Source organism: Mustela putorius, unplaced genomic scaffold (genome assembly GCF_011764305.1).
Source record: "Mustela putorius furo isolate JIRA1106 unplaced genomic scaffold, ASM1176430v1.1 tig00000764_pilon_pilon_pilon, whole genome shotgun sequence".
NCBI lineage: Eukaryota > Metazoa > Chordata > Mammalia > Carnivora > Mustelidae > Mustela > Mustela putorius.
In genome coordinates this window covers 35,573-48,849 of record NW_025421469.1, presented here as the reverse complement: position 1 = coordinate 48,849, position 13,277 = coordinate 35,573, and the positions used below count along the sequence as shown (strand labels likewise).

General features: G+C 43.3%; 1 protein-coding gene across 1 annotated transcript; it reads right to left on the bottom strand.

Moving 5' to 3' along the window:
• Positions 1 to 3,338: 3,338 nt before the first annotated feature.
• On the bottom strand, positions 3,339 to 5,658 carry LOC123393176 (zinc finger protein 622-like). The gene is made up of 2 exons (XM_045084264.1): positions 4,800 to 5,658; positions 3,339 to 3,609 (listed from the first exon to the last, which is right to left on the bottom strand). The coding sequence occupies exons 1-2, from the start codon at positions 4,915 to 4,917 to the stop codon at positions 3,482 to 3,484; spliced, it is 246 nt and encodes an 81-aa protein (XP_044940199.1). The 5' UTR covers positions 4,918 to 5,658; the 3' UTR covers positions 3,339 to 3,481.
• Between the last annotated feature and the right edge of the window lie 7,619 nt (positions 5,659 to 13,277).

Genomic DNA, 13,277 nt, shown 5'->3' with positions numbered 1-13,277 from the left:
GAGATGATCCGAACTTCACTCTCATCCATCCCCTCGGCTCACATCTGTTGGCCCAAATTCAGCCACACCAAGCCTGGCCTCGCGGGAGGTTGGGAAGTAGTGTCTGGCTGGGAAGAAGGAAAACAGATTTGGGAATAACAGCCTGGTCCACAAATGATCAATAAATTATATCCTAAAGTTCAAATGTTTGTAGCATTAACAAGCTAATCAAATCTTCCTTAACTCCATCAATTTCAGTGTCATCATTAATGTACCAATTGCAAATGAGTCTACATGAATAATGTGATTCTTCAAAGTACTTTACAATTTCACCGGGACTACCAGCAGTCCTCTTGCAAAAGTGTCTGCACACTTAGAGTTAGTAGACATCTCTTACTCGGTCTCCTCCAAATGAAATATTGTGAATTCCAAAAAATATCCAATGGGATCTTAACAGTTTAGAAAGAACGAAGTTGGACCAGAGCAGCTTAATTAAGAATCCACAAATAACCAAAAATGGGTTGGGGGCAAAATTTGCTCACATTCTAGGAAAGAAAAGGTGGGATTTTCTTTCATGTGTGTCACGGTTATTTTATTAATGCATGTATCGTATGTGTAACATTAAATTCTATGTATTTCTAGATTTAGAACAAGATTCTTTGCATGGCTTACTGCAAGTTTAACACGTGCCTAAATGTTCATAGCCCCACAGAGTGTGCTCCCTAGGATGCGATGTGGCTGAGGATTCTGTCTGGGGCTGTTGCAATGTACTAAGAATGCTGCACCAGAAATCACTATCCCTGGTTTCCGTCTGGGAATCCCCAACGCTACCTACGCCTCATAGCCAAGAAACAAAATGGTGCACGAAAGCACTTTCTTCTCCATGAAACACAAATTCACACTTGGCAAAGCAGAAAGAATACATCAAGCCCGTGGCTCGTTTGCAGAGAGGAAGTGCAGTCAGCAAAGCTGCCAAGGGTTTGGGTTACCCGCACAGAGAGAGATCAGGGTTATGCTCTCTCACTTTTGATCCCAGTCTTAAGGTCTCAAGCTAAAGACCGACAAATCCACTCGGCGGGGACATCTGGTCCCGGGAGAACTCCGGGGAGAGGAGCCCAGGTCCTGGCCAGCCAGCCACGGCAGCCAGTGCCACTTTCGTACTCATGAAGAGCTTTTGATAGGATTATCCTGGTGCCCACTGTTCAGACAGCTGACTTAAAGGTAACGGGTGTTGAGGGGAAATCTACAGGAATTTGACTTAACGAAGATTTACTTTTGGGTACATTTGGTTTCATTCAGATTTAATCAAAAGGAAACGCGTGGGCAAAGGGGTCAAAGTAGAAACTTTGTTTTTTTTGTTGTTTTGTTTTGTTTTTTAAAGATTTCATTTATTTATTTGACAGAGCAATCATAAGTAGGCAGAGAGGCAGGCAAAGAGAGAGGAGGAGGCAGGCTCCCTGCTGAGCAGAGAGCCCGTGGGGCTCGATCCCAGGACCCTGGGATCATGACCTGAGCCGAAGGCGGAGGCTTAACCCACTGAGCCACCCAGGCGCCCCGAAACTTTCAGTTTTAAGTCATGGGAAAGTCATGGGATGAGACATACAGCATGGTGAATATAGTTCAAAATACTGTACCACATATTTGAAAGTTGCTAAGAAAGTAAAGGTCCTCAGTATAGGGATGCCTGGGTGGCTCAGTTGGTTAAGCAGCTGCCTTTGCCTCAGATCATGATCCTAGGGTGCTGGAATTGAGTCCTGCTTTGGGCTCCTTGCTCAGTGGGGAACCTGCTTCTCTGCCTCTCTGCCTGCTTGTGTTCTCTCTCTCACTGACAAATAAATAAATGAAATCTTAAGGAAAAAAAATAAGTCCTCAGTGTAAAAAAAATTTTTTTTGCAATTATGTATGGGTGATGTTTAAATTTATTTCTTTGCCCTCCTTCCCAATGGCAAATAAACTGTATTTTTATAAAATCATGATGTGGATAGAAGTGATACAGAATTGCTCCGCAAACCCAAAACAGATCTAAGAAGGTTATCTCCTGAAGTTTAGAAAGAAAGAAATAAAGGGAGAGTATTTTGTTGGTCTGCAAACATACTGTCCTCATTACTCTCCAGAGGTCAAGCACTTCAAAGTTAAAAGGGTTTGTATACAAACAAGGTACACAGTGCTGGGCTGGTGGGGTAAACCGTGGGGGCTGGAGACCGCGGGTGTGAGCAGTCATGATCTCAGCGTATCGTGGCGAGTGACAAAAATGCTGAACGAGAAACAAAACTGACAGAAGCTTTAGCACACAGTGTCATGCACACTCAGTGAGGCAGAACTTAAAAACCTACCCCCTGTGAACGCTGACATCTTTTTCCTGGGATAATAGATTCAAACACAAGAGAATGAGGGCCTGTGTAAGGAGAATGTCAGAGAACAGGCTAGAGGAGCAAAATTAAAACCAGGGAGTCCTCCCGTTAGTGAGAGTGAACCTGTGTCCTGAGAGAATAGAATCCAACTCTGCATCCGAAGTCTACAGAAAAAGACCTGTGTCTGCAAAGGCCCGTGTGTAGCCAGTGAGGGCAATCACGTTCTCCCAGCGCCCACCCCGGAGAGACCACTGCTCCCACTAAAACGTCAGCCTTCCTCCAGGAGCAGGTGTTCTCTAGAAGGGAGAACTTGAACACTTACTTCGGCAGACTTGTTTAACCACCACAACACTCTGTGAGGTAACAAACATCTCATTTCACAGATTTAAGAAACCAAGTCACTTTTACAAAGTCACATAGTCAACGGGTTTAAGCTTCAGGTTTAAATGTCACACATACGACTGTCTCTCCTGCCCAAGCCACCTAAACGGAATGCTCTTCACGTTGGGCCCTGAGGTCAGTTTTTATTTCTAAAATGAGATCTAAGCATTTTACATTGATTTTCTTACTCAACTAACTGCTCAAGGAAAGGCAGCCCTGGATACGGAGTCGGAATGCACAGCGCTGTCGTGCTTTGTGTGGTCATGTTTAGAAATACAGAACCCTTCCAACAAGCCATCGGCATGCTGCCTACCTTTGCCTGACTTAGTGAAAGTGACTCGTGCCACCTCATGAGCCACAACACATTCAGATGAGTGACAGTCAACTTCCTCTGTAGCTTCCAACCCCCTCATGTAGGTCCTGGTGCCAGAGCAAGGTTCGACCAAGTTCAGGGTGGACAAGTCACGCCTGAGTTTCCCATGTGATTCTGACAGCCAGAAATCAGTCAGAAGCTGCGGCAATGACACACTTGCGGGGCGGCAGTTTGGGTCCCAGAGCCCAGCAGGCCCAGCACGGACATTGGGAAAACATAACCTTTAAACCCAGAAACGACACTGAAAAGCCACCGAGATTCTGACTTTTATTCTTAGGTCAGAACAGATAAAGTACAAGGAGAAGGAGCAGCGAAAAGGGTCTGTCCTACAATCCAGCTCCTGCTGGTCCTCAGGACACTGGGGCAAGAGGCGGGTCACGCAATCCTTGGCAGACCCTCAGAATCTCACTTGCGGCCGGAAGTGCAGCTGCTTGGTGGCGTTGTTCTTCATCCCAGTCTTCAGCAGCCACTTGGATTTCATCCTCTGGACATACTGCATGTCCCGCTCGCGCGCAAGTGCCGCTCCTGTGGCGGTGAAAGGGACAAGCAGTGAGGCAAAGGTTTGTTATTTGTGATCAGGAAAAAATCCAATCTTTACAGAGAATCTCAAGGCTGGTTGGGGGGGGGGGAGGTGGTCTCTGGGTTCTTAGATTTAAAGAAGAGCTGCTAACCTGGGTGGGATCTCCATGGCACGAGCGTGAGGGTCACGTGCCCCCGAAACTACGTACAACAACCCGTACTTGCACACATTCCTCGAGGAGAAGCCTCACCTGGACAGGTCTATAAACCCCAAAAGTAATTTTCCATTGATCAAAGGTGACAGAGAGAGGCAGAGACCATAAATAGAGTCAGACAATGTAGTCCCTGACGAGAGCAAGACAAAGTCAGTGTCCGCTAGATTTAAGTGGCTTCTCAGCTCCTAGGCAGCCAGAGAAGGCAGCCACGTGTTTATATATAAACACAGCGGCACTGAACATGGATTTTATCTGTCCAGGGCTTTCCATGACATCCTGAGGCAGCTCCTTTGTCTGCTTCCACTGTCCTCCAGTGGACCGACATTCTCCCTGAAGATCTTAGCATTGAGCTGCACAGAGCAGACACATCAGAATAGATTTAAATAATTTGATACTGATGAGGTTTCAGAGCTTAGCAATTTCAAGGGCCTATTTTATTCCTCCAACTCTTATTACATTTTCTATGGGAAAACCACAAGGAGTGACAGCCTTTATTACATCCGTGTACTGGATCATACATGCACTAGGACAGTCTACCCGCACAACTCTGCCAGGCGGGTCCTAGTATTTTCTCAATTTTATAAATGAGGAAACAGAGGCTTAGGTACCTTGAATTACTCACACTCGTCATTTAAGAACCACTTCATGTATCAAGTAAGTCATGTCTGACTCCATAGCTCAAGTTATTTGCCCCAAGGACACTAGTTAATTTCAACCTTTGTTGGGGACTTATTTCTGCAACTATTATCTCTATGCCGTTGTAGAAAATTACTGTGCCACGAATATGAGGTTTGTAAGTAATGGAGCTTTGGGCTTATTGCCATAAATGTATCTAGTAGTCATGAAAGTCCCCAGGGCCCAGAAACTAAGTTTCCTCTAGGGAGGATCCCTAAGGACAACATAAATGGAAAGGACTTTGCCCAAAGCCCATCTTGTAATACGAGTTCCTGGGCTGGTCCCCGGCTGCAGGTATCAACACACCTGTGCTGCCTGTCCATCCCAGGGCTCTGTACTGCTGGAGTATCCGGCCCACGGCCTTCCGATTCTTAGCAACGGCCACAGCTCTCGACAAGCCAAATCGCTGTTTGTAGTATCTCATCAAGGAACGGTGACCCAGTCTGGCACCTGTTTTTCAAAAAAGCAAGATGGAAACGCTGAATTGGATAGTTTTTCAAGCTATAGCTACAGAGCAAGGACTTTCCCAATCAGACTCTTAAGAGGATCTAGCTGGAAAATGGATATCTGCTAGAAGAAACAATACTCTACCTGCTGAAAAGAAAAAAAAAGATGAAGTAGCATAGTAAAAAATGAAAGACAGAAAATCAAAACGCAGAGGGATCTTTTAAAAAAGAGAATGGCAAGTCAATGTTACATGAAATACTCAGAATCTTGTACTTACTTATATCCAATATGCCTCTCTAGAAATTCACACAGCAACACCTACTAATGTGGATCACAGGCCCAAGGAAGGAGATATTACCTGTTTTTTTGTTTTTGTTTTAAACACAAAGATAAAGTACACAATAATCCTGATGCTTAAAATCTTAAAGTCATAGTCTGGGTCTAAGTAAAAAACCAATCCACCTTTCTTTTGCTTAAATTCTCTGTAGTGGTGGTTCTCAAACAGGGATCATTCTTTCCTCCAGGGACATTTGACACCGACTGGAGACATTTTTGGTATTACACCTGGAGGGGCACTACCAGCAACTGGTGGAGAGAGATCAAGGAATCACTAAACAGCCCACAATGCACAGGACAGTCCTCCACAACAAAGAATTACCTGGCCTAAAAGGTCACTACACTGAGAAACCCTGCCCTGCTGTCTTCTATAGGACGGAAGTCATCTGGTGAGTTAGAATTTTAAAGATCGTCAAGCTGAATTCCCCCTACAGCTTTTGCTTATCTAGAATGATCTGGTAGAACTACACAAGTCAATCATGCTTTCAGAAATGAATTACTACAGACTACCCAGCCCCTTACAGGAAGAGTGTGCGGAGCCTCAGCTTTGCAGCAGGTGGAGGGGAAGCGGGCAGGTTTCAGTGACGACTAAATTCCAGGCTCTGTCAGAGCAGCGGCTCTCACCAGGTGCTCCTGGAACACTGGTCTCAGCATTTCCCAAGAGTAATCGAAATACAACACTAAATATGATTCTCTCACAAGAATATCAATCAAATACCTTCCCAGACAGATGTAAACAATTCAACAACAGCCTCCATACACCGGGTGTGAAGCAGCTATTTCCACTAAGCCTGAGTACAGGAACTATGGCTAGACAGAACCACGTGTATGGCTTCTAGGAAGATTTTACACTTACATATATAAAACCATTTCTTTCAGAATCTTTTGTATAGAAAGACCATAAACTGGAGACTATAAATACTGCAGATCTATCTGCTTTTAGGATCTAGACCCTCCATTTATTTATTTATTTATTTATTTATTTTTTATTTTTTTTTTTTTAAGATTTTATTTATTTATTTGACAGACAGAGATCACAAGTAGGCAGAGAGGCAGGCAGAGAGAGAGGAGGAAGCAGGCTCCTCATTGAGCAGAGAGCCCGATGCGGGGCTCGATCCCAGGACCCTGGGATCATGACCTGAGCCGAAGGCAGAGGCTTTAATCCACTGAGCTACCCAGGCGCCCCTAGACCCTCCATTTATAAGAAAGAAATTCTGTAAGCAGGTTATTTGAAGACCTTAAACCTGGGGCAAGCTACCTAGGAAATAGTTTGCTTGCTACACAGACATGGGAAAGGAATTACTTTCAGTTGATTGGTTTTTGTGATAGGATGTAAGAGATGTCCCAAAAAACCCTTTCAATTCAGGGATGATTTGGCTTTTGGATACAATACGGATGAAACCTGTTTCCTTGAATCTGATTCTCCTGGCAGCCTTAGAGTTAACAAAGCTCCAAGACCATAAGAAATGAGTAAAAAGCAGCTGACAGATACAGACTCAAACTTAAATGACGGCTGCCGTGGCAGGAGACCCTAGCATAGTTAGTATCATTTTCTATTTATAAGAAGAGGTCAGGATGCTCCAGGTGTGCAATGCTCAAAATCATTACATGATAATGCTGATCATGAGAACAAAGTAAACCGATGTACTTATAGTCTTAAGCAGCTTTGGACATATTGAGGAAAATCCTTGAAAAGGTTTCGTTACTCAATGCCAAGGTTTCTGCAGCCAGCCAGGGAACTGAAAACACACACTGCTGAGAGCTACCCCTGCCCCACCCCGTGTCAATGACAGTGAGCCCCTAACAGTGAGCCCTAAGAATAACATGCTTGCACAGCTCAACGTGAAGGCCCTCCTCAAGGAAAATTATTTCCTGGCCCACATTAGTTTGAAGAATCTGCGTGGTGAAAGGAATCATGTAGGTCCATAAGAATCATCAAGGATGGAGTTGAAACACATTACCAACGTCTTCTATGTATAGCTACTTGTAGAACTACAAAAGTATAAAATTGATAATACAGATTGTCTCTTAATACACACATAGGTTTGTAAATATATTTTTAAAGGATGGAAGGATACACACTTAAGAGTAGTTATATTCAACTTGGGGTAGGGGATACGGGAGATGGAAGAGTCAGGAATAAGAATCGGGATAGTCAGAGGAACCTTGTTGGAGGGCTCCAAACTGTCTACTACAATGTTCTGGGAAATAACCAACACCACATCTCTTATGTTCCTGCCAAAAATAAACACACTGAATCCAATCACAAAGAAATGTCAGAAAAAGCCAAGTGAAGGAACATTCTACAAAATAACTGGCCTATACCCTTCAACAATGTCAAGGTCATGGAAGACAAAGGAAACTGAGGAACTGACTAAAGAGACATGACAGCTAGGCGCAATGCCTGATCCTGGACAGGATTCTGAGCCAAACCCCAATAATAGCTGGAATGACATTATTGGGACAATCGAACAACTTTGGGCTGTGACTGACATAACAGTGTTGTATCAATGTTCAAGTTCTTGATTGCGATCCCTGGCATGTCCTTGTTTGTAGCGAACACACATGAAATATTTTGGAATAAACGAAATACTAGAACTTAGCCTCTGATGTTTCAGAAAAATCACTGCAGAGAGAATGTTGCAAAGAAAGGGGGGGGGAGGGACGGAGGGAGGAAGGAAGGAAGGAAGGAAGGAAAAGAAAAAGAAAAATGGAGCAAAAGAAGCAAATTGTGGGCAAGCAGCTTATCTGGAAAGAAGACATGGAGGCATTCTTTGTGTTATTCTTCCAACTTTTCTTTATGTTTGAAATTATATTTAAAAATTTACAAGGAGATGTTCATATATTCATATATAGCACCAGCATCACTGTGTTTCGTATCCACACAGGGAAAAAAAAAAAAAAAAAAAGACGAGAAGCAAAGATGCCAAAGTGTTGATAGGGTTAATTGTGGGTGTTGGGAGTAGGTGTGATTGGGTTTTAAAAGATTTTATGTGTAATGCTTTCTGTTTTCTAACTCGGTTAAAAAAAAAGCAAAATCTGAAGGCCATACAGAAGAGCCGGTTACATGTAGGCCTACGTGAGGTTCAGTAGGGATCTTGGAGTCAGAACGAAGTTGCGTCATCCTACAACTCCTCTCTTCTGTCAATATGTTGACTCCTCAGGGCCACTCTAGACCCACTCTGCCTGTCCAGGGCCTGGACAATGGCCTTTAGGACCCAGGGATGGTGCTTTAGTTGAGACCCCACTCAGAGGATACATTGTGCCTAAGGATCAACTCCGCTGCCCAGCTCTCCGTCCTGAGGTGATGTATGGGGAGGTCTGTGAAGGCCTTGGAGGCACCTGGGGGCCAGCTGGGTGGTGCACTCCAAGGACCCCGGGGCCCAGGGCAGGGTTCCAGGTGCACAGGTCTCCTTGGGGTTGTGGAGCCCTTGCCCTGGGTGGGGAGGTGCACCCAGGGGTCCAACTGGGGACTTGTGCAAGGCACTGGGGGTGTAAGGGTCCTGACACAGGGAAGAGCGAGGGTGGACAACAGGATAATCTGCTCCCCCTTGTTGCTGAGAACTCCCGAGCCTCTAATCATGGTTCCCTGGGCCCCCACCACTTCCCCAAGATTCTTTGTCTCTTCCTTCCTGGCTTTCTCTCCCCTTTGTCTCTCCTGTTTTCCAACTCCTTTCCTTTTGACATTTGGTTTCCCTTTCTTCTTTTTCTCTCCTTCAGTGGTGAGATGTCCAGCAGCACCCCTGGCCCTGTCTGGCCCCAGGCTTGTGTAACAGTTTCCAATCCTTATTAGGGCCTCTCAGACGAACTTCTATCAGTACAGGGAGCGTCTGGGGGAATCTTCATATGCAAAGGCCTGTTATAACCTGTTCATCTGTTTACTGGTTGCTTCTTCCTACAGGATTTGGTTGAGTGCCTACAATTTGATCCACATCAGTAAAGGCACACAGCCTCTCCCCTCTCTCTCTCTCTCTCTTTTATTTTTTATAGCATAGAAGAGAGCATATAAACTAATTATTGCAGGTCAAAGGAATTAGTGAGAACATTGAAGTAGAAACTGAATAGTGGAAATAGGAACAAGTGGAAATAACTGAATGTACTCTCTTTTTTTCTTTTTTAAGATTGATTTATTTGAGAGAGAGAGAGAGAGAGAGAGAGAGCAAGAACCCGCAAGCAGGGGGAGAGGCAGAGGGAGAGAATATTCAAGCAGACTCCCGCTGAGCATGAAGCCCAACTCAGGACTTGATCCCAACAGCCATGAGCCATGAGATCAGAACCTCACCCTAAAGCAAGAGTCTGGATTAACTGACTGAGCCACGCTGGTGCCCCAAATGTAGACTACTGCTTAGGAAATCTTCCCTGACAGCAAACTTATTTCCAGGAATATCAGATGCAGCAAAATAACATTTAAACAGCAATAATTTACACTGCTCACTGGAAAGTCATTAACTGGAGTCCAAGACAAGCTCAGAGGAAGGGGCTCACCCAGACAGGAAACATTACACCCCGCTACTATCTCATCCTTTGTGCTTTCAGACAAGCCACTGAACCACTCTGATCCTTAGTTCTCTTTTCTGCAGATTAAAGTAATTACATGTGACTCACAGAAATAGCATACGGTTGAAATTATACTTATGCATATAAAGGTAACAATAAATTGAAAACAGAGATGCAGTTAGTAGTTATTATAAATTATTATTCCTATGAAGTGCACACATAATAATAAAAGGATCTAAACTTCTAAAAATTTGGTGAGCCTTTGTTGAAAGCTTATTTGATACTCTTTTACAGACAACTATTTCAATTTATTTCCTAATTGTATAGATCATGAATACAGATCTTGGAAAACTGAACCTTACAAAACATTTCAAGCATTTAACTTTTATTTGAATTGTTGATGGATTCAAAAGCATGTGGTTAGCCTTTCCTCTTTTCATACTTATGAACTCATGGCATAAACATTTCAACATGAAAACTGGACTGGTACTTTTCTAAGCTCATTAGAGTCAACAGGCTTTTCAATAATTTCAGCTTTTGATATATAGGCAAAAATGCAGCTAAGTTTCCATTAGACAAAGTTAAAACATAGTCTTTTTTTTTTTTTAATAATTGCCATCAGTTATTTCTTCTTCCCACCGAGGCAAGTTACTGTGAAATCATTAAAAGGGGGAAAAAATCATTAAAAAAAAAAATGGTGGCCAAGCTATGTGTGGCTTCCTGTTCTTTAAAGACAGACCACTGATGAGCCACGCACAGAGCAGAGAAATGGCAGGCTAGTCCCTTGATGAGTTGATGCTTTCAAAAGGGTGACATCTGTATTTTGATTCTAGACATAAATAATGTATATTCATAGCACTCCACAAAAACATCAGCTCTTCAGTGGTGTCATACCAGTACCATGATGTAGGTGAGGTTCATTCATAAAATGTTTACTGACCACTATACATTTATTAGAATGCCCAAAATCTAGGGGCGCCTGGGTTGCTCAGTTGGTTAAGCGTCTGCTTTCAGCTCAGGTCATGATCCCAGGGTCCTAGCATTGAGTCCTGCATCAGGCTCCCTGCTCAGCAGGGAGTCTGCTTCTCCCTCTGCCTGCTGCTCTCCCTGTTTGTGTTCTTTTACTCTCTCTCTGATGAATAAATAAATAAAATCTTAAACAAACAAACAAAAAAGAATGCCCGAAATCTGAAACACTATGAAAACCAAATGCTGGTGAAAAGGTAGAGCAACAAGAATAATCTTTCTTTGCTGGTGAGAATGCAAAATGGTACAGCCACTTTGCAAGACAGCATGGCAGTTTCTTACAAAACTGAAGACACTTACCAAATGATCCAGTACTTGTGTTGTTTGGTATTTACCCAGAGAAGCTGGAAATTTATGTCCATACAAAACCTACACATGGATGTTTATTGCGGCTTTATAACTGCTGAAACGTGGAAGCAACCAAAAATCCTTCAGTAGGTGAATGTATAAATAAGCTGTGGTATATCCAGACAACGGAATATCATTCAGCACCAAGGAGATATGAGCTATCAAGCCATGAAGACATGGAGGAAACTTAAACTCATTTTCTAAGTAAAAGAAGCCAGTCTGAACCAGCTACATACTATATGATTTCAATTATATAGCATTCTGGAAAAAAGCAAAACTATGGAGACATCAAAAAGATTAGTGGCTCCCAAGGGTTGGGGGTGAGGTGGCTGGAGGAGCGACAAAGAGGCAGAGTATAAAAGATTTTTAGAGCAATGAAAATACCCCATAAAATACTACAATAATGAATACGTCTCATTATACTTTTGTTCAAATCCATAGAATGTATCATACCAAGAGTGAGCCCTTATGTAAAGTATGGACTTTGGGTGATTATGATGTATCAATGTTGGTTTATCAGTTCTAAGAAGTGTACCACTCTGGTGGGAAATACTGATAACAGAGAATGCCATGCATGTGTGGGGGCAAAGGATATATGGGAAGTCTCTGTACCATCCTCTTAACATCGCTGTGAACCTAAAATTGTTCTTAAACAAATGGTCTTTTAAAAAACTCATTTTCTGGGGCACCTGGGTGGCTCAGTGGGTTAAAGCCTCAGGTCATGGTCCCAAAGTCCTAGGATCGAGTCCCGCATTGGGCTCTCTGCTCAGCAGGGAGTCTGCTTCCCTTCCTCTCTCTGCCTGCCTCTCTGCCTACTTGTGATCTGTCAAAAAAATAAACAAAATATTAAAAAAAAAACCCACTTATTTTCTATCTATACATATATCAGTATACATACATATATGTATAGAGAAAGACAGAGAGGACTTACTAGGTATTACTATTATGTACACATACTTCTATTTTTTGAGCACTTATTATGTGCAGGCATTGTTATTGGTGCTGGGAAATACAGCAGTCAGTCATCCTAAGAGTAACGGCCATCCTTGGAAAGAACTGAAGCAAGTGAGTGACAGGACCTCTTTTCCATGTTACCAGTTAGGAAAAATAGATTAAAGGGAAGCAGGACCAGAGACAGCAGACAGGTGGGAGCTACTGGTGCTGTCCACTTGAGAAGTGAGAAGGTCTGGATCAGCACGCTGGTGCCCTAGTGTGAGGTTTGGATTCGCGAAAGGCACGGATGGCAGAATCAGCAGGACTTGAAGGCTGGCTGAGTGACGGAAGGGAGGGAGACAAAGGAATTGACGTGCCAGTCCAAAGAGTCAAGTTCCTTTCAGCTTTTGTTATGACTGAAGTTCATGCCCTCTCACAGCCATATGTGGAAACCCCAGCGCCCAAAGTGATAATATTTGGAGGTGGAGCCTTAGGGTAGAGCCCATGTTTAGATGAAGTCTTGAGGAACCCACAACAGGATGAGTGTCCCTAGAAAAGGAAGAGACCAGAGCATCTTTCTCTCTCCACCATCTGCAAACACAGCAAGAAGACAGTGGTCTGCAAGCCAGGAAGAGAACCTCACCAGGAACCAGATCCATAGGTCCAACCTTGGTCTTGGACTCTGCAGCCTCCAAAACTAGGAAAAATACATCAGTTGCATAAACCACCCATTATATGGTACCTCGTTCTTTCAGCCTAAGCAAATAAACACAGTTTATAAACATAACATCCATGTTCATAGCATCTTCCCTTTCTGGAGTGTTCTGTGTGTGTGTGTGTGTGTTTTTTAAAGATTTTATTTATTTATAAAAAAGAGAGAGAGAGCACAAGAAGGGAGAGCAGCAGACAGGGGGAGAGAGAGAGAAGCAGACTCCCCGTTGAGCAGGGAGCCTGATGCGGGACTCAATCCCAGGATCCTGGGATCATGACCTGAGCTGAAGGCAGATGCTTAACTGACTGAGCCACTCAGGTGTCCCCCTTGAGTGATTTTATATCAATATAACTGTCACTGGTTTGAAATCATTAATAATTACAATGTGATCAAGTGCTTCATTCTCAAAATAGTTTGAAAGAATATGTTGACTGCAATGAATCTGCATTTTTTTCTTTTCTTTACATGGTGCCTTCATAGCTCTC